This window comes from Aethalodelphis obliquidens, unplaced genomic scaffold, assembly GCF_003676395.1.
Source record: "Aethalodelphis obliquidens isolate GAN/ISIS:26980383/991018 unplaced genomic scaffold, ASM367639v1 scaffold11, whole genome shotgun sequence".
NCBI classification, from domain to species: domain Eukaryota; kingdom Metazoa; phylum Chordata; class Mammalia; order Artiodactyla; family Delphinidae; genus Aethalodelphis; species Aethalodelphis obliquidens.
The window spans coordinates 14,840,885-14,860,646 of NW_020837955.1; the positions used below are offsets into that span (position 1 = coordinate 14,840,885).

At 47.3% G+C, this 19,762-nt stretch overlaps 1 protein-coding gene across 3 annotated transcripts in view; it reads right to left on the reverse strand.

The window, feature by feature from the left end:
• PIK3AP1 (phosphoinositide-3-kinase adaptor protein 1) overlaps positions 1–19,762 on the reverse strand; it is a 114,448-nt gene that overhangs the window by 11,689 nt on the left and 82,997 nt on the right. For all 3 annotated transcript variants that reach the window (XM_027112160.1, XM_027112161.1, XM_027112162.1), the window contains 6 exons: positions 19,021–19,215; positions 15,134–15,199; positions 13,085–13,290; positions 12,009–12,081; positions 5,340–5,495; positions 654–724 (listed from right to left, as the gene is read on the reverse strand). In XM_027112160.1, coding sequence (XP_026967961.1) covers positions 654–724; positions 5,340–5,495; positions 12,009–12,081; positions 13,085–13,290; positions 15,134–15,199; positions 19,021–19,215 — 767 coding nt within the window. The remainder of the gene's footprint in view (positions 1–653; positions 725–5,339; positions 5,496–12,008; positions 12,082–13,084; positions 13,291–15,133; positions 15,200–19,020; positions 19,216–19,762) is intronic.

The window sequence follows — 19,762 nt, forward strand, 5'->3', positions numbered from 1 at the left end:
AGACCTTGCGGCTCTCGGGGAACTGTCTGCCACTATCCATGTGGAGAAGCAGAAAAGGCCAGTGCGCAGTGAGAGAAAAAGGAGATACCCACAGGGAAGAGGAGACAAAAGAGCGTGTGGCCTCGGGGGGTACAGTGAACAGCGGCTCCCGCTGTGGCATGCCCCGCTCCTGACCCAAGCCCCGAAAGGTGACCACTGCCCCTGGAATCCCTGATACTCATCCAGTTCCCTCTCACCCCTTTTGGCTCAACCCTTCCTCCTTCCCTCTCTTCCTTTCTTCCCTCCTTTTTATTGAGGTGAAATCCACATAACATAAAATGAACCATTTTAAAGTAAACAATAAGTAGCACTTAGTACATTCACAATATTGTGCAACCACCATCTCTATCTACTCCCCAAACATTTTCATGACCCCTCGCAAAGGAAACACTGTACCCCTTAAGCAGTTTACCCGCATTTCCCCTACCCCCAGGCCTGGTAACCACCAATCTGCATTCTGTCTCTACGGATCTACCTTTTCTGGACATTTCATACACACGGAATCCTACAGTAGGTGACCTTTTGTGTTGGGCTTCTTTCACCTGGGTTTCCATTTCCTGCAGTGAAACGACCCCCAGGACAAGACATATGGGGGTGCGGGCCCCGGCTCTCACCTCGTTGTCCCCCTCCATCCCGCTGCTCACACTGAGGAGGCTCCGGGTGCTGGATCGGTTACTCGCGCTGCCTAAAGGGCGCAAACAAAATCAGCTGGACTGTGGATTGTCTCAAGGTAAAGTAAATTTTGCAGAACTCTAGCTCTCACTTACTGATAGAAACAATACACAAGCTGTGCATACGGGCTTCTTCAAAATGCTGCCATCTAATAACATTACCATGTTATTAGAGTTCAGTTTTTCTTTCAGCATAAAATGAAATGGTTCATCTTTGTATTACCACTTTTTGCCTTATAGCTACCATTTACTGAGGGCTTACCTCATGTTACATGCTTTAAAAGCACGACTGCATTTAATCCCTAGGAAAACCCTACCCGATATTAGAGCTCCGATCTGACAGACAAGAAAGCAGAGACGCTCCAGTTCTCACGTGTTCAGTGGTATTTCTAAAATCTGCAAACAACTTTTGTCGCTGAAGTTTTTTTTTACCTATTTAGAAATTACGGCACGTGCGAGTATCACACATGTATACATACCTTCTAAAAAGGTGCCAGTGTGACACAAAACACAAAGCACAGATTCAAAAGTATAACTTACACGCAGGGTAGGAACTGTGACTTAAGTGAGTTTAGGTGCTCAAGGATGTAAGTTGGGGATTTATCACCTACCTCATTGAAAGAGCATTATCCAATAGAACTTTCTGGAAATGTTCTGTTGTGTGCTATCCAATTTGGTAGCTAGTAAGACACACGGCTAGTGCAACTGAGGAACTAAATTTTATTTAGTTTTAATGAACTTAAATTTAAATAGCCACATGTAGCTAGGGGTTACGGTATCGGACAGCACAGCATTAGAACTAGCTCAACAACGTGATTTGTCTAGCAGTGAAGAAGGAAGAATAACAGTTAATCAACTAAAACTTTGACTTTAATTTACCAATATTGCCTTTAACCGTATTGCCAGATCTTAGGTCTGCTGAATTTCCACTCAAAATAGCTCCTCATCGTATTAGTTTACAGGTAAATTGCCTTAGTTTTGACTTCATTATGTTACCAACTTTGACCTAATTAATTTAGATGTTAGCTTGACGAGAGTCGGTTAAGATTATAATTTTGGATTGTTTCTCGGAGGCAGATTTTTAAATTTAAAATAATGTGTTGAAAATATTTCTAGAAACCAGGGGATTCAGAGTTAGTCTATTAAGGAGCACGTGACCCTGTCTCTTTCTCTCCAGCTACCCACACATAACATTGCTTGCTCAGCCAGAATGTCCTTTTCTCCCTGCTCCCCCCAGCCCACCCCTATCCACAAATCGAAAAGCTCCTGTCCCCAACGCTCAGGACAAATGCTGTCGAAACCTTTCCAGATCCCCCCAAATGGAAGTAAACCCTCCTATCCACGGGCTCCCACCCCTGTGGAGCCAAGCCTCCCACGTCATTCATCATTGTTCATCCCCTTCCCTTACAATGAACCAGACTCCTTCCAAAGTTTATCCACTAGGAGGGAGCAAAAAGCTGTCCAGGCACTGGCTCCAGGATCCTGGAAATTCGCACCAGCCAGCTCCCCTTGTCCCTCCCCTTGGTGTTCTTGAATTTTTAACGCCCACCCTTTGGCTTTGAGGCTTCGCTCCTGGTTTATCAGCCCTGGCTGGCCCTCTCCTCTCTCCAAGGCTGCTGATCTGCTTGGCCACAACCTGTCTGGACTGCACCACTGGTAGGAGGCTCTGGCCACAGCCCCCATCATCTTCACTCTTGCTGGGGGAAGGGGGCAGTGCCCAACCCCTTGCCAGGCTTCTGTCACCAGGGAAGAAGGATCAGACAAGCATCTAACTGGTACTATATTTATACCTTCTCTCCTCCATTATAAGTCCCCTGAGGACAGACCCTATTTCTTTTTCAGCTTTATGTCTCCAGTATACAGTCTAGCTCCATATGCACAGGGCTGTCCTCAATATTTGGTGGAGGAATGAATGAGAGAAAAAAAATGACCCTATATATATGACCCTTAAGAAACTTGAACCAGACAACTTAGAAGAAGGTCAATTGTCTTTCTGTAATGAAACTTTTGTTCTCTTAAACATAACACTAATATTTTGTGCTTAAAATTATAGTCACAATCAGATTTAACCTGCAACTGTTTTCCTGTAGTTCCCAAGAGATGACAGCTGCACCATAATAAAATAGTGCTGTTTTTAGGGTATGACTCCGGGGGTTGAGGGGCAGTTGGTGGATCAGAGCTGGGCCATCCTCAGTCTCCCTCCTTGCCTTGGAAACTGTTTCTCTTTGGAAGGCAGTATGTCCCCATGGTTGAGCACACAGAGAGATCTGGATGTGAATCCCAGATGCCCTGCTTAATTTCCAAGTGACCCAGGATAAGATGCCTAACCTAAGCCTCTGTTCCCTGGTCTCACAGCACTGCTGTACAGAGTGAGACCGCACGGTAACAGGCTTGGCACAGAGCCTGTAAGAGCAAGCATTTGATTAATTACAGCAGCTATCATCATCATCATCATCACTAGTCTCAAAATGGCAGATCATCCACTAGTGACCCAAGGGCCCTCACCTCCAGTGTCCACACCTCTGTATAGCCTCTTCCTCACCTCCCTCTCGGCTTAGCCATGTGACTTACTTTGGCCAATGTGACGTTAGCAAGTGTGATGCAAGCCAAAGCTCGATAAGCACTTGCACACTGGGGCTTGTCCTTCTGGAATGCTCCCTTTATGGATCTTGTTATCATACAAGAAGTTCAGGCTATTGAATTAGAGGCCATATGTGGAGAGTCCCTGGAGAGTGAGAGGCCATCGTGGATGCGCCAGCCCATGCCAAGCTTACAGCTGAATACAGTCACATGAGTGACCCCAACTGACCACAGAGGGTGGAGGTGAACAGTTCCCATTTGACTCCTGGCCAAGTTGAGAATCAGACATAAATAAATGATTATGTTTCAAGCCACTGCATTTTGGGATAGTTTGTTACATAGCAATAGATAACTGTGCAACAGGGCCTGGATGCAGTCTACAGCCACAGAGTAAAATAAAATCCTCTGGTCTGTCATTTAATAACATTTTCTACCCCAATAAGATAGCCATCTCTGGGCAGTGCACCACCATACAAGGTAAGAAGCACAGTTTATGCTTTCCAGTCTATTCTCACTCCAAGCTAATTCAAAGTAAAACATACGCATAAAATGGTTTAAATGAATCTGAACCTGAAGTGAGTACTCTGCATTCATCTTGTTAAATTTCCCCTGCCCTCACCCCAAGAGTGTCTACACCACGTCTCCTCTCCTCTGTGACACGTCTGAGCCGGCTGCCTGCCTGTCCCTTGCTTCCTCTGCCACCTGTGATCACTCCCATTTCTGAACTTATCAGAATTCTCTAAATTGCCTAAAGGGGGGGTGATACACATGATCACCCCCATAACGTAAGGGGAGGTTTTCTTCTCTGTTAAGTCTAGGCTTCTCATGTGGTTGTATGATATGCTTTGGGTCTGTTTCAACAGGTAACAGTGGCAGAGAGAAGAGCTGGGTTCTGCTCTCATTTTGCCATTGACTGGCTGTGGGACCTTGGGCAAAACCCTTTCCCTTTCTGGGTTACAAATACGCTATTAATAAAGTAAGGAGGGGGAATAGTTCAGAGGCTCTTGACCTAAGTCCATGGATGGGCAAAATTGTGTGTGTGTGTGTGTGTGTGTGTGTGTGTGTGTGTAAACACATGCATGTGCATTTTTATAGGAAGCACATCCAGATCATATACCAGACTCTCAAAGGGGTATGTGATACAGAAAAGATTAAGAACCCCTGGGTTAGGTGACCTTCCAGTTCCTACATCCATGTGGGGGTCTTCCACCTGACGTTTAAGGAGACGTGAGTCCTGAAATTCAGCTTGTCTCTTGCTCTTTCACTTCTCTCCTAGCTGTTTTGATAACACTGAAGTGTTTGAAAGCAGCGAAACTCGATCTATTTGGCTTGTGAAGCTGGTGTGTCTGAAGTCAGCTAATACCGCCCTGGATCTGGAAACAAAGCCCCAGCTCCTGCCTGCACATCAGCGTGTATTGCCTTGTTGCAATCAGACTCCTATTCAAGCTGTCAAGCCAAAAAGAAGACATTTCCCAATTAGATCCTCAACTTGCATTTAAAGTTGGAATTCTCAAATCCGAGTTCACTGTTTTCTAATGTTTCTGACTTTGTGCCCTTTCCTTCCTCTTCCCACAGATGAAGCAAAAAGAACAGTAGGCAAGAGTCTTAGCCTGGATTCGGTCCACCTGAGTTCAAATCCCAGCGCTACCACTTGTTAGCTATTTAACCTAGAGGAAGGCACTAAGTTTCCAGTTTCCTCCTTGGTAAATAGAGGTGATAATACCTATCCTGTAGAGTGATTATGAGAATTAAATCAGAGAATCTGTGGAAGAGGCTTAGCATATAGTAAGTGCTCAATAAATACTAACAAGTATTATGATTAGGATTTTTCATTTATAAAAGCAATAGAGTAATAATTATCATGCAATCTGGCTTCACGGGATATTTGTATAAAGGATCTTTGGCGCCCTGAAAAAGGCAAACCTCACAGGCTAAATGTCCCCCATTTCTTACACCTCCCAAGCCCAGATCAGGCTCCAAGTAAGATCTTCTGGCTCATAACAGAGCACATTTCCAAGGCCCAAAGGCACCTGCGGGCCACCTGCTTACTTGCTGTGCTGGAGGTACTGTCTGTTTTCCAGTCTCCTCGTCTTAGCTCTGTCCTTGGGGGAAAGACGCTTTTCCTGGGGCCACTCTCATAGACTCCAAACTCCACTTTCCCAGGCAGGTGCTGTGAGTGCCGAATTGGGACTGTGATCTCCAAGTCTGGAATTAGAGGGAAAAGAGATAAGGTTTAAGGCACCAGGATGCCATTTACAAAACTGCTGGGCTGCTCTCTCTCCACCCACCTCCTCCACCTGAATCTGGAGGGTGCCTGGAGGGGAGGGGAGGGGGAAGGAGGAGGAGAAAGGGAGGGGGAAGAGGGTGGGGGTCCTGTCCAATTCAGCACTGAAACTCCACTGACTACTGTGTGGCAACTGTTGACAGAAAGTTGGGGTGGAGGAATGTTAGAAAGGGCAGAGAAATGCTTTTGCATCATGTAGAAGAAAGAACATGTGATTAGGGAAAGAGGCCGGGCCCCGGCTCTGCCACTCACCAGCTGTGGAGCTTAAGTCAGTCGACCCCTCTGAATTACTTCCCTTTCTGAGGAGGGCTTGCGAATGCCATTGATTGTAATAATAGGTTATCCTGTGCATCACGCAGAGTTCTAAGAGCTTCCGTATTTTTAGCTCCTTGAATCCTCCCGAAACCCATGAAATAAATACTATTGTCAACATTCTCAATAGAAACTAAGGTACAGAAAAATGAAATGGCGTGTCCCATGTCCCTGTCACACAGCTGGTAAGGGGGACAGCTGGGATTTGAACCCAGGCTCCAAAGTCCAGGCCCTTAATCACTACTCAGACTGCCTCTCAATCCCTTAGTAAGTGATGGATGAAGGGTGGGTGGTCCACAATGACAGCAATGATCCAGAGAGTTCACGAAAGGAGATCCATCAGGCCCATGAAAGATTTGGTGACTTGCACAGCTCATCAGTGGTTTGAGACCCCACAGATTCATAAGGGTAGATTATCCCTTTGCCCTGCAAAGCGTTAACCTAACCTCTTTACTGGCTTAGCCCTGCCCAGTGGTTGGTCTTTCTTCCTCCCTAGATTTCCACCCCTGGGTGCTATGAGCAGCGAACAACTCCAGCTGACAAGTGGAACAAAACATCTGTGCGGGCCCAAACCAGCTTCCTCTCCAGGGAAGTGTGGGAGCCAGGTGATCTCCTGTCACAGGGCTCCCCTTGAGGCCCTGGACCTTCCCAAGCCCTGGGGCGGGGCCTCTGCTAAGAGGTGTAAGTGCGGGGGGGACTTTTGGGGACATGTGGTCTCATTCTCAAGGAACCACTTCCTCCTCGCCTCTCCTCTGCTAGGGATGGGTGTGGCAGGAAGTTCAGGGAGCGCAGCGGCAGGGGTGGCTCCGCTTGCCAAAGCCAGAGGTCTGCCAAGAAGGGTAAACGGGTAAACAAGCGTGGGTGCGAGGACAGGGTAGACCAAGTGTGCTCAACATTCTGCGTGGAGAATATTAAAACAGTGGACTGCTGGTTTGCGTGAGCTCGAGCTTTCCTCATCCTAGAGACTCTGGTTCCAAGCGTAGCGTCTGGTCCTAGTAGTAACCCAGCTTTCCAGGTCTCGGTGGAACACAGATCTTTTTCATGTCCTTGGGCTCTCTTGCTTACAATTGAGCAGTGAGTGGAAGCACCCACCCAAGCTTGGAAGCACTTGGGTGGAGACTAGCCAGTGTACCCACACATGGGTGTGAGCCCATGGTGGCTCAGAGCCCAAACAGGTGACACTTTTTTCCCCCCCCAGCTTTGACCGAGCTGTTTAACAACAGTCTCTTAAAGGGAGGTTCCTGTCTGCTTAATTCACTTCAATGAAGCAATTTTCGACTCTGAACAGTTCGAGGAGGAAGGAAAGTAAAATACACAGGAAAAAAGTTGGGAGTCAACAGTTCAAAAAATCAAGTAGAGCCAGTCTAAGTGTCTACAAAATCCGGATATTCTTTGAATAAAGGGACACTGCCAGGAAAAATAATTATCATCACTATACTGCCTAGTACTTTTGCCAAAGTGCATTCACATGTGTTACTATTCCTCCCTTGAACTTTGCTACTCCGTGAAGCAGATAAGCTGGATGTAACCACAGATGAGGAAACTGAGGCACAGAGTGGTTAAAGGAAGAGACCTGGATCATGAAGTGATTCAGTGACAAAGCAGGGATCAGAACCCAGGCCTCCTGGGACCCAGCCTGCTTCTCCAGGTCCCGCCGTGCAGTGGCCACAGACACGCCCAGAACACGAATATTGATATTCTCCTCCACGGGGCCAGGCCGTTCAGCAAGTCGGGAGTCAGCCAGCCCTCCTCTGATTTCCTACACCATCAGCGCTCTGCACCGTCTCAGCGAGAGGAAAACAACTCCCCAGGGCTGAAGAAATACTGGCAAGTTATTATGAACAATCTGTTACTTTTTAATCGTCCCTGGTCTTTTAACCCAAATTAAAGAAAAATCACCACTGTTTTTCTTTTCTAAGGCAAATGAGGTTTCCAAACGAATAGAGTCAGTCCTTGAGTGGAGTGGTCTCCATTCTTGGAAAAGGTCCTTCAAGCAGAAATGCCATTCATCGGCCCTAATTTTCCTATAGGTCAATGTTATCCTGTGTCGACAGTTTTCAAATGTTTTTTTGTTTTTTGTGAAGCAGGATTCTTTCCTCTAGTGAAAACAGAAGCTCAGTATAGGAAACGGAGTTTTTAAAAAGGAGCTGCAATGGTTGAAGCAGAGTAAGTGGCCTCAAACCCTGTTCCAATCCAAATCTACTCCCCTACCCCATCCCCAACTGTCCCCCAGTTCCTACCTGCTACCTGCATGGATGCAGCAGCACTGGAGCACCTGAGTGTGAAAATCCCCAGAATAGGCAATTCCAAGTTAGAATGTACTAAATACACAATCGAGTTTTATGCAGAGATCTAGTATATCATATTCACTCAACCGTAAATGATGCCTTCTCTTTGGCAGATGCTCTGATGACCTTGGGCCTCACCAGGCAGTACAGGGTCCAACTTCCAACTGCCTGAGCTTTCTCTGGGAGCCGGATTACAAGCGCCCGTCTCCCAGCAGGCCTCACCCAAAGACACGGGAGCTGGTGTCTAAATGCCCCACGGGAGGGATAACTCTTCCAGAGTGCTCTCCATTGACCCCCAGCGTCTCTGGGGAGATGAAACTGCAGTCTCCATGGTTCTAACTGCACGCTGCTGGCCGCCTTTCCTTCCTCTCTCACTTCCCACCCGCTCCTGTGTTCTCTAGGATCACCTCCCATATCAGCTCAAATCCTTATCAGGGAAGAAAAAGTTCTAGAAATGGATACTGTTCATGGCTGTACGTTATTTTGAGTGTACTCAATGCCACCAGATTGTACATTTACATGCAAATAGGAAATTTTATCTTATGTACATTTTACCAAAATAAAAAACAAAAATATAGGGAGACTCTTAGTGCTGATGGACAGAACACTCTCCCCATGTGGGCTACGTGCGGCCCCCAGCCGTCCCTGCTCAGTGTCAAATTATACATAGTTTAATCTTTTAATAGTTATGACATTAATTAAAACCCTTGATGTAAAAAGTAAAAATACTTAACCCTTCACCACCACCACCCCCAAATCCTGGTCAGGGGTCTGCTTCTTGAAGAGTAGGGTAGCAGGGAAGGTAGGGCATCTAAATCACGTTCCTTTGGAAAACTTTAGACATGGACCATTCTAACCTAGACTAGAGCCACTGGTGGGTATCACTTATTCGCAGCCTGATTAGCCTTGAGTGAACTTTGTGAAATGCGTCAAAAGCCATGATTCCAGGCCTGGCCCCTGGATGGTGAGTCCCAGCTCAGCGCACTCTCCCTGGGAAGCCCTGGCTAAGAGGATGCCAGCTGATGTGCGGGTGGTTTTCAGAGTGCCTCCATGTGCTGGGCACTGGGCCTGACCCCAGTTATGCCCTAACTCACTGAATCTTCAGAGCGACTCTCCTGGATGGGCACCTTTATTTGTGCCATTTTGCAGATGAGGACTGAGGCTCAGGCAGGTGAAGTATCTTGCCCATGGTTCCCAGCTAGTTAGGGGTAAACAGTGAGCAGGAACTTGACCTCAACCCTGCTGGCCCCAGGGCCCATGCCTGCAACCCTCTACTCCTCGGCATGCGTGTCTGTCTTGCTTCCATCTCTCCAGTGGGCCCAGGTGGAGCCTGGGTGGGTGGTACATGTGTGATGACACCAGTGGCTCGGTTCTGGAGCCCAGGCTGCTGAGCACACACGACTCCAACACTACGACTCACCGGCCTTCAAACACCACATGCCCCACCAAATCGCAATTTTCTTGATACTACCTGTATTTAAAAGCTTGAAATGTTTCATTCAGTCAAGGCTTCTATTGACCTCTGGGTTCATGTGCTCTAGTTTTAAAAAGCACCTCAGCCCTCTACCACCTAGAACCCTATTGTCTGACCCTAGGATGAATGCAGCTCTTGAAACAGATTTTCTCCCTTCTTTCCTTTTTCCTCCTCTCAAAAGGAGGCAGACAAGTATGAGGGTGGGTAGTGACAGCATACATTTAAAACTTAGTCACCCAGGCAGGAGTCTGAGGATGACCCCTCTGACTTTCTGCCACGGTTGTATCCTCTTTACCCCTCTTCTTCCAAAAAGTCAAACTCAATAATATTCACTAGGCTGTATTGCTTGCAAAACACTGTGCTAGGCATTGTGGGACAGGCTGTAGCTGGGAAAACCAGACCTACACAAATAAAAGACTAACTCATGAGCTACCAGATGGTGAAGATTGCATCTTACAGGTGTAAGGTTTGTATTTGGCTGGGTGCCTGGTGCTCAGTAAGTATCTGTGCAATGAATGAATGGTGTCACCAAACGTTTCACTCAAACCAACCATTCCAACAGAGATTTCTTGAGTTCCACCAACGTACTGTGCTACATGCTGGGGATTCAGCAGAGCACAAAACAGACAAGTTCTTGTCCTTGCAGAGCTTATGCAGGTGGTGGTGGCAGGTTTGGGGGGAGAAGGGGTGTGGAAAATAACCATGAGAATAGAAACATAATTCCAGTCTGTGATGTGTGAGAAGAGGGTGAGCCATGGCACAGGAGGTGAGTCGTGGAGGGCTACTCTGGAGAGAATGGCCTAACTCTGAAGGATGAAAAAGAGCCAGTGGGTAAGGATGTGGGGAAAGAAGTGGAGTGGGCACAGCAAGTGCAAAGGCCCTGGGCAGAATGCCCTTGGCATGACAGAGCAACCAAAAGCAGTCCATTGCGACTGGAACACAGGGTGTGGGGGAAAGTGGAGGATGAGCTCAGGCATCACACCATGCAGGGCCTTGTAGGTCACAACGAAGAGTGTGGTTTTACTCTTGGGACAAGAGCCCCCAAGGGTTTTGAGCAAGAGAGTGACATCATCTGATTTTTATTTTTGAAAGGCTGTTGACTACAGTCTGTAGGAGTAACTGTAGAGGAATAAGAATGGACACAGGGAGACAACTGAAGAGGCTTCTGCATTAATCCAGGAAGAGACGGTGGTGGCTTGGATGCAGCTGTGGCATGGAAGGTCGTCAGAAATGATAACAGGTACTTTGGATGCAGAACTTCTGGGAATTGCTGATGGTTTGAAGGAATGAAGTAATAACAACCAGAGGCAACAGAAAAGAAGTGCCAGGTGGACAGAAGGGATACTAGGTTCTATAGATGCTCAAATGAAGAAGGAGTACAATGGCCAGGAGTGGTCCAGGAAGGCTTCACTGAGAAGGGGCTGTCAGGGCTGGGTCTCCCAGCGCCAGTAGTTTCATACAGGTGAGGAGGGAGAGGCATGAGCAAGGGGCCTGTGGCAGGAAGAGGTCCTGTTTGAAGACCAGGGTATTACCAGACTGACCAGGTTCATGGGAAGTCGGGCCGTTGATGGCAGCTGGAGACAAACTATAGAAGTTATGCACCAGCGTAGTTCTTTACGCAATGGAGCGCCATTCAAGATCTGAATGCCTCTGAAAGTCTTTTCTTGCCAGCTCTTCTTGGTATAAGGCTGGCCAGTGTAAATAACAGAGACCCACCATGGCAGAGGCTCTCAGCGAGGATATGCAGTGCGGGCAAATGCCCATTCCTTGCTCAGGGGTGGTGGTGCCACATGGGTAGCACCTGGGGGAGGGAGGGTCAAGGGGGACAGAGGGGCCTGGTCCTCGGTGAGCACAACTGGAATCCATGGCCCTGCTATTGGGCCCCCACCACACACGGCAGGAGTCCTGCTGCACCTGAGACCGGGGCTTCCAAAGCAGTGTTTGGTGTGGACACTGATGACGTAGTGCCCTGCTTGAATCAGAAACAGCACTATGTGAATGGGATTTTCTCTTTTCTCTGCTCAAAAAAAAGTGTCTTCCTAAATGCCAAGGGGAGAGTCAGGTGCCTGGGGAGAAAGCTTTATCATCCTCTTTCATGGGAGGAGGGATGCAGAGTTCAAGCCTTCCTTTCATTCATTTGCTGACGTGCCTTATGTGCCAGGTACTAGATTTATAGAATTAACAAGACAAAGCCGTTGCCCCAAAAGACCTCATAGCCTAGTGGGGGACCCAGATCTATAGACAGGTGACAGGTGCTGGGCAAGCATTCTGCCCACTCAGGCCCCAGCAGAAAGGAGAGTCAAGGACAACAGACCACAGCAAAGTCCCCCAGCATGCAGCACCCCCAGGAAGCCACATACCTGTCTGCTTTCCTGATTTTTGCTTCTCTCTCTGTCTTCGGGTGATGCTATCTCTTAGCCGTTTAAGATTTTCCTGGAAAAAAATTTAGTTTATTTTAAAAATATACCCCAGAATTATACCCTCTGGGCATTAGAGTTTCTTTCTGATTTTATGACATTTGCAAGATATATCACATTGCAATAACATTTCCAACGTGCCTACGAGGCTGGAGTGCATTTGCAATCGGCTCCCAGAGAAATCCAAGCCCTCTTAGAAGTTGTGCCTGAAGAGAAGACATCTTGTCCACAGCAAAGTATTTCCCCTCCTCTCTGGTTCTCAGCTCTTTCCCAGCCTTATAACCTACCACCCACTTTGCACGCCCCTTAGAAAAGCCTGTCTTCTACTTGCTTACAAGCTCTCCACCTACATTTCTACCTCTGAGACTGTGTCCTCACACATTCCCCTGACCCTGAGGGTCATGGATTCCATGACTTCTCTCCAAGCCTGGGTCAAGGCCCACCTTCTAAGCGCCCCCTCCCATAATGCTCCAGTCCTTATTGCTGCCCATGCCATCTGCTACTGGGCTACACTGCCTTACCCTGTGTGTGTGTGTGTGAGTGTGCACACGCGTGCGCACGTGTGGTCTCTTCAGAGGTACTGTGAGCTCTCGAAGGGCAAGAGACCAGGTCTCGGACCTTTCTGTAATCCTGCAGTCTGGTCTATCGCAGTCATTCAATAAATGTTGAACAGACATGTGAGGGTCAAGATTTGTTGCTATTTTAATCAATAAATAACAGTCAGCTTGAAGTTAAGCGTCTGAGCATTCTAGGGAAATGCCCCAGGGACCAACATCCAGACCATCTGGTTGGAGCAGAAGGTTCCCGTGAGGGAGCCACAGAGGCAGGACTGAAAGGCTGGTTGGGTTGTGACTGCAGCTGAGAGACTGAGCTTGGTCAGTCTCTGACCAAGCAAGTGTTCTCAGGCCCAGTCACAGGTGTCCAGTTACAGCAATACACAAGACAGCCACGGACCCAGCCCTCCTCCACTGTCTAGCAGAGAAACAGACATAAAACAAAGTCCATCTGGAGCCAGTTACCTGCTGGAAACGAAAGGACTCAGACCGCTTCTTCTGGTTGAGCTGCCACTCTTTGAAGTGGAGCACGGCCTCATCCACGTTGACGATGCCCAGCTTCACCTGCTCCTGGAGGGTAATAAGCTGCCGCTGGCCTGGCGTTTTCATCCCAGCAAATGGGTCATACATGCTTGACTGAGGCCTGTCCCTCCAGGGTCTGACAGGTGGCTCTGGAAAGGATGGAGAAACTCAGCTTGACAGCGGCGCCGCTGGGGAGAGCTGACCGGATGAGTGGGGTTAATGAGGCTGGCCGTGGGCTCAAAAGGATGTGTCTCAAAAGAACAGTTACATGTGGAACCAAGAAAAGGGAGATATGACGTGGAATCAGAGAGAGGGAAGCAGCTAATAATTTCAAATCCTGTTACACTAAAGTAGACAAGGCCACACCATTTTAGGAAGTGAGGCATCCACGGAGTGAGTCACCATGAATTACTGAGAAGCCTTTAGACCAGCCTTTCTCAACCTTGGCACTATCGACATTTCAAACTAGATAATTCTTTGTTGGTGTTGTGTAGCTGTCTTGTACACTGTAGGATGTTTAGCCTCATCCCTGGCTTCTGCCCACTTGATGGCAAGAGCATCCCCTTCCTCAGTTGTGACAATAAAAAATGTCCCAGACATTGCCAAATGTCCTCTGGCCGGTTGTGGAGTGGGGAGTGGAGGAGAAATCACCCCCAATTGAGAACCACTGATTTAGGCTAAAATCCACTCCAGAAGAGAATATACAGGCAAGTCTAACCAGGCTGCTTCTCCCAGCACCACTTCCAGCCCTCCCCATCCCCCCTGCCTCCAAGCAGCATGGGGCACAGTGATTGTGGACCGACGGGTATGAACTGCCTGAGGAGACTGGAGTGCTAACAGAATCATGATCCAGTCCAATATCACCAGGTAAAAATTAGGTTCTGGGTCCCAGCTAACTCTCCTTGGGTTGTTCATGTGCCAACCTCTCCTCCGTATTCAAAACTTATAGTTCTCTGCTTTGGATACTCTAGGGAAGTATGAAGCCAACTCCTCTCTCTCTAGGCTCTGTGACTCCACTAAGTTCTGTGGGAAGAAAGAGCTACTTGAAGAGGTGATGGGGCCACTGGAGCATATGAAAACGACTTGACATTTCACTGCTCATTTCCTGTAGGGCTATCTTTGATTCTAAATTTCTCCAGCAGGACCCCATGTGAGCATTGTGATTCAGGGAAACGATATGAAGGAAAAAGAGAGATGACTTCACCAGTGGGTATTGAAAAAGCTTCAAAGAAGCTAATGTATCATTCTTACCAACCATTTACTCATCTGTCTACACACACTCACATAACTTACTCCCAGGTTTGCCCTCTTCCAGGCTGTCTTTAACTGTGTTGGGAGATGGAGTGTGGGGACCAAAAAAAAATGCAAAAGCCAATCAGTTCCAATCTCCTACCACCAAAGCCCTTAGGGAAGTTTTCAAACGCTTAGATGGTGTCATAGTTCCTTTTCAGAAGAATCATCAATGGGATAATACTGAATGCCTCTGTTTAGCACAAGGAAATTCATCAAGAACAAAATACTTATCTCTTCGAGCTTCCTTAAAAGGTCTTTGGAAAAAAAAGAAAAATGTCACCCAGTGGCAAGCAAAATGTCTCAAATAAAAGTTGAATTAAAGTATAGTTTAGCTAATACAGATACGGTAGGTAAATAGCACGGTAGGGCTGCATCACCAGGTAAAGATTGGGTGCTGGGCTGCCCACTTTCATCCTGTTGGTATCAGTCTCAATGTTTAAATTGTACTTTAGTGTGCTGTTACAGACACTTTCTAGGGTATTGATGTCGTTGGTATGATCAATTTGTACAGTGTTCTAAGGCACCCCAATCTCTTCTCCTCTCCCTTTACCATCAGTACAGCTCCACTTCAGGTACCTCTTGGACCTCTCTGTTTTTCAAGGATAAGGAGCTGTTACACCTGGAAATCGCTGAAACATGAACACTTCCACCACCCAGAAGTTCAGGTCATACAAAAGGAAGCTGAGGACATCTGCTTACCTTTCCTGATGCTCTCTGAAGTAACGTAGAAATTCTCAGGCCGCTCTTGACTTTTTTCTGCAAAAACTATGAGATGAAGAGTATTCTAAGTAAAGCCAAATAAGATCTCTTTCTAAAAGGCTTTATAATATTTTATACATTTACCAAAAAAATTACCAAAATCTTGTACAAAAAAATAATAATAATGGATCACAACTTGGACCACTGTATGCAGTTCTATAAACCAAAACTTTAGGAGGCAACCAATGAGCAGAAGCTATAGGGATTATGAAATGAAGACAGACCAAACCAACAAGGTCTCAAACCAGAAAGACAGAGCCCATCAGAGGACATGATCAGCATTTACGAGATCATTAAAGAAAAGGGTAAGGTGAACAAGATTACCCTTTTCCGGATCCTTGAATACTGAAGCAAGCCGTGGAACACCCTGAAGTTTGAGAATAAAAGGAAGTGCCACTTCACATGTCAACAAGTGCCCTAAGACAGAACTCAGAGCAGTGGAACAGGTGAAATATGTGCAAGGCTCCAAGGGGGCTTAGATGAAGTCAGTCATGCACAAGAGACACATAAAGACTTGTAGGGGGGGCTTCCCTGGTGGCTCAGTGGTTGGGAGTCCGCCTGCCGATGCAGGGGACATGGGTTCATGCCCCGGTCCGGGAGGATCCCACATGCCGCGGAGCGGCTGGGCCCGTGCGCCACGGCTAATGAGCCTGCGAGCCACAACTGCTGAGCCCGCATGCCACAACTGCTGAGGCCCGTGTGTGTCTAGGGCTCGTGCTCCGCGGCAGGAGAGGCCACCACAATGAGAGGCCCGCACACCGCGACGAGGAGGGGCTCCTGCTCGCCGCAGCTAGAGGGGGCTCGTGTGCAGCGGCGAGGACCCAAGGCAGGCAAAAATAAAAAATATATAAATAAATAAATTTATTTAAAAAAAAAAAAGACTTGTAGGGAAAACTGGGAAATGACAAGCGTTCACTCAGTGGTAGGACTGCATAGTGATTAAGTCTCCCTGGGCTCTGCACACGACTCTCTGGGGTCAAATCCTGGCTCTGCCATTTATGAGCCATACAACCTAAGACAAGAGGCTTGACCTCTTCTTGCCTCAGTTTTCTGATATGTAGAATGAGGATAATAATTGTACCCTCCTCTTTGTGGGGATTACACAAGTTAATACATGGGAAGTGCTGAGAATAGTGCCTGGCACATGTAAGCACTCCACGTTAACTTTTATTATTCACATCTAAACCTTGAGATTGATGCCAATAAGACAGCAATACCTTGCCTTGCTAGTTAACACAAGGGATGTCTACTCCGTGCTTTCCAGTTTATAAAATAGCTCCTCAGGTATGATTTCATCTGACCCTCACAATAAGGCTCGGGCAGAGTGTTATTATGCATCATTGTATACATATATTATTATGATACCCATTTTATAGATGAGGATGCTAAGGCCAAAGAGGGTGAAATGACTTACCCAATGTTCCATACTGTACAGCTGAAAAATGTAAGAGCTGAGACTTGAACCCAGGTGTCCTGGACTCCAAACCATTGCCCTTTTTGTCATCTCCGGCCCCTCTCCTTTCCTTTCCTCCTCACAGTTTCCTAGCAAGTCCATCAAGGCTCTTTAGGAACCACCTATGCCCCTCCCAACTGAACTTCACACAATGAGCCAGACCATCAACACCCTCTCCCCAACCCCTGCCATTTAGGCATTATCAATATATATTTGCAAGCTTCTTCATTTGGGTTCCCTTAGAAGCAGACCTGGGGGACTTCCCTGGTGGTGCAGTGGTTAAGAATCCGCTTGCCAGTGCAGGGGACATGGGTTTGATCCCTGGTCCAGGAAGATCCCACATGCCGCTGAGCAACTAAGCCTGTGCGCCACAGCTACTGAGCCTGTGCGCTAGAACCCGCGAGCCACAACTACTGAGCCCGTGTGCCACAATTACTGAAGCCCCGCGTGCCTAGAGCCCATGCTCCGCAATGAGAAGCCCGCGCACTGCAACGAAGACCCAACGCAGCCAAAAATAAATAAGTAAATTAATTAATTAAAAAAAAAAAAGAACTCTGGAAAAAATGTCTCTCAAAAAAAAAGAAGCAGACCTGGGGACAGTGATCCAAGTACATGTAGACTATGTGAGAGGTGATGGAGGTAAGACAGGGAAGTGGATAAAGCAATAAATGGTGGGTTACCCAGTAAGTCACCATGATGGGCAAGCTGGGGAGCTCTGGAAAGCAATGTAGAGCATGCACCCCAGAGTTCTCCCAGTAAAGGGGCAAGTAAGCTAGGGTACTCATCCAACAACTCTACTCAGTCAGTGGTTGAGGGCTGCATCCAGGGGTGATAATCCCCCAACTCTTCCAGCCTGTCCTGCCAGAGAAACCCATCAGGCTAAAAGACACAGGTTCTAACAGGCAGGGTCGATCCAGTGGGCACAAAAACATAAAGAGCTGGGGGGATGTGAGCAGGACACTGACAGTGTCTGCTACACACGCCAAAGGAGATGCCATCCAAGGGATGGCGAACCATGAGCACGGATGGCACTAGGCAATATATAATATCCCCCCACTGTATTTCTACCCAATTTAAGGTTGCCAGATTTAACAAACCAAAACCAAAACTGAAAAAAAGAGTGCAATATTTGGGACACACTTACACTAAAAAATTATTTGCTGTTTGTCTTAAATTCATACTTAACGAGGCGTGCTGTACTTTATTTGACAAGCCCAGCCCAACTACCTGGGGCTCTGGTTGAGGGCTATCTTCCCCAGTTTCTAATCTTTGCCATACCTTCCACAACCTGCTTATACTATTAAAAATGGAAATGGAGGGACTCCCCTGGTGGTGCAGTGGTTAAGAATCCTCCTGCCAATGCAGGGGACACAGGTTCGAGCCCTGGTCTGGGAAAATCCCACATGCCGCAGAGCAACTAAGCCCATGCACCACAACTACTGAGCCTGCGTGCCACATCTACTGAAGCTCGCATGCCTAGAGCCCGTGCTCCGCAATGAAAGAAGCCACCACGATGAGAAGCCCGCGTACCGCAATGAGTAGCCCCCACTCGCCACAACTAGAGAAAGCCCTTGCACAGCAACAAAGACCCAACACAGCCAAATATAAATAAATAAATAAGTAAATAAATTTATTTTAAAAAAATGGACTGGAGGTCAAGTGCACAGATCTGGCAATTCCTATACTCTTACAGTACTTGTAATCATATTAATAAAATCAAGTCCTGAAAGATAGTGAAACTGACGATGCTATCAGCATCTAACTAATGTCCCAGGGATCATTATGGGTCAAACCCCAATTATCACCAACTTTTATCAATGTACGAAGGTAGACAGCATAGCATTGTGGCTGAAAGCCAAGGTTGTGGAGTCAGATTCCTTGAGTTCAAATCCTGGCTCCGCTACTTGGTAATCAAGTGACCTCTGTAAGCCTCAAAAATGAGGGCTTACATTTTCCTCATCTGTAAAATGGGGATGATGACGGCCCTTACCTAACAGATTATTATGACATATTCCAAATAGAGCACTCTTGGTAGATTTCAATAAATGTTAACTATTAAAAAATAATAATAATGAGAGTTTCAGGAGATAAAAATTTACCAGGGATCTTGCCATTTGGAGTAGAGGGACATCTTGTTTATCTCTGTCTTCACACTATGCATAAATTCCTCCAGGAAGGCCAGAACTGAATCTGACCACTGCCCCTAGTCTAGTTCCAGAATCTGCCCCAAGCTCTGACTCTGTCTCCTGGGGCTGGTTGGAGACCATTCAGAAGGGAATGGTCTTGAGCAATGGTTCAGGAGGTGGAGGATCCAGGGAATTCCTGCTGAGAGGCTCTGAAGACCCCACTGTGCATCAGTCCCTGCCACACTTGCCTTTAGAAATGTATGGTTCATTGTCAGACAGCTGGTGAGTGCCAGAAGCACTGGCCTCTGGCCTGGGCACTGGGACAGGGGGCCTGTTGGCCAAGTCCACGGAAGAGGCCTCATCATCATCCACTGTGTGATAAACATCTTCTTGCCCGAGATGGTGTACTTCCCTCTCCAAACTGGACATTCCCACGCTGTTGCCTAGAAACAGAGAGGAAGGTGACTGAAAGCTATTGTCAAACCCTGGGGCCCCCAGGTCATACAGCCAGCTGCCCTGGGACCCAGCTCTGCACATCAGCAAGCTGGCCACCTCCACATTAGGTAGGGCCTGGCAGCCAACCAGGCCGGGGGCCAGCCCCACCTACCTGCACACTCACATTAGTTGGCCCTGCCACAACAGAAAGGCCCATGGGGCACCACTAGAACACATAGCTCTGGTGACCAGAGGGGAGTGTGCTACTGGGCCCCACAGACATCTGCTACATAAGGCCACCACTCTAAGATTGGGAAACATCGCCAAGCTACCTAATACACAAAAATTAAAAGAGAGAATTAGGCAAAATGAGGGACAGAGAAATATATTCTAAATGAAGGAACAAGAAAAACCCCAGAAGAACTAAGCAAAGTGAAGATAAGCAATCTACTTGATAAAGAGTTCAAGATAATGATCATAAAGATGTTCACTGGGGCTTCCCTGGTGGCGCAGTGGTTGAGAGTCCGCCTGCGGATGCAGGGGACGCAGGTTCGT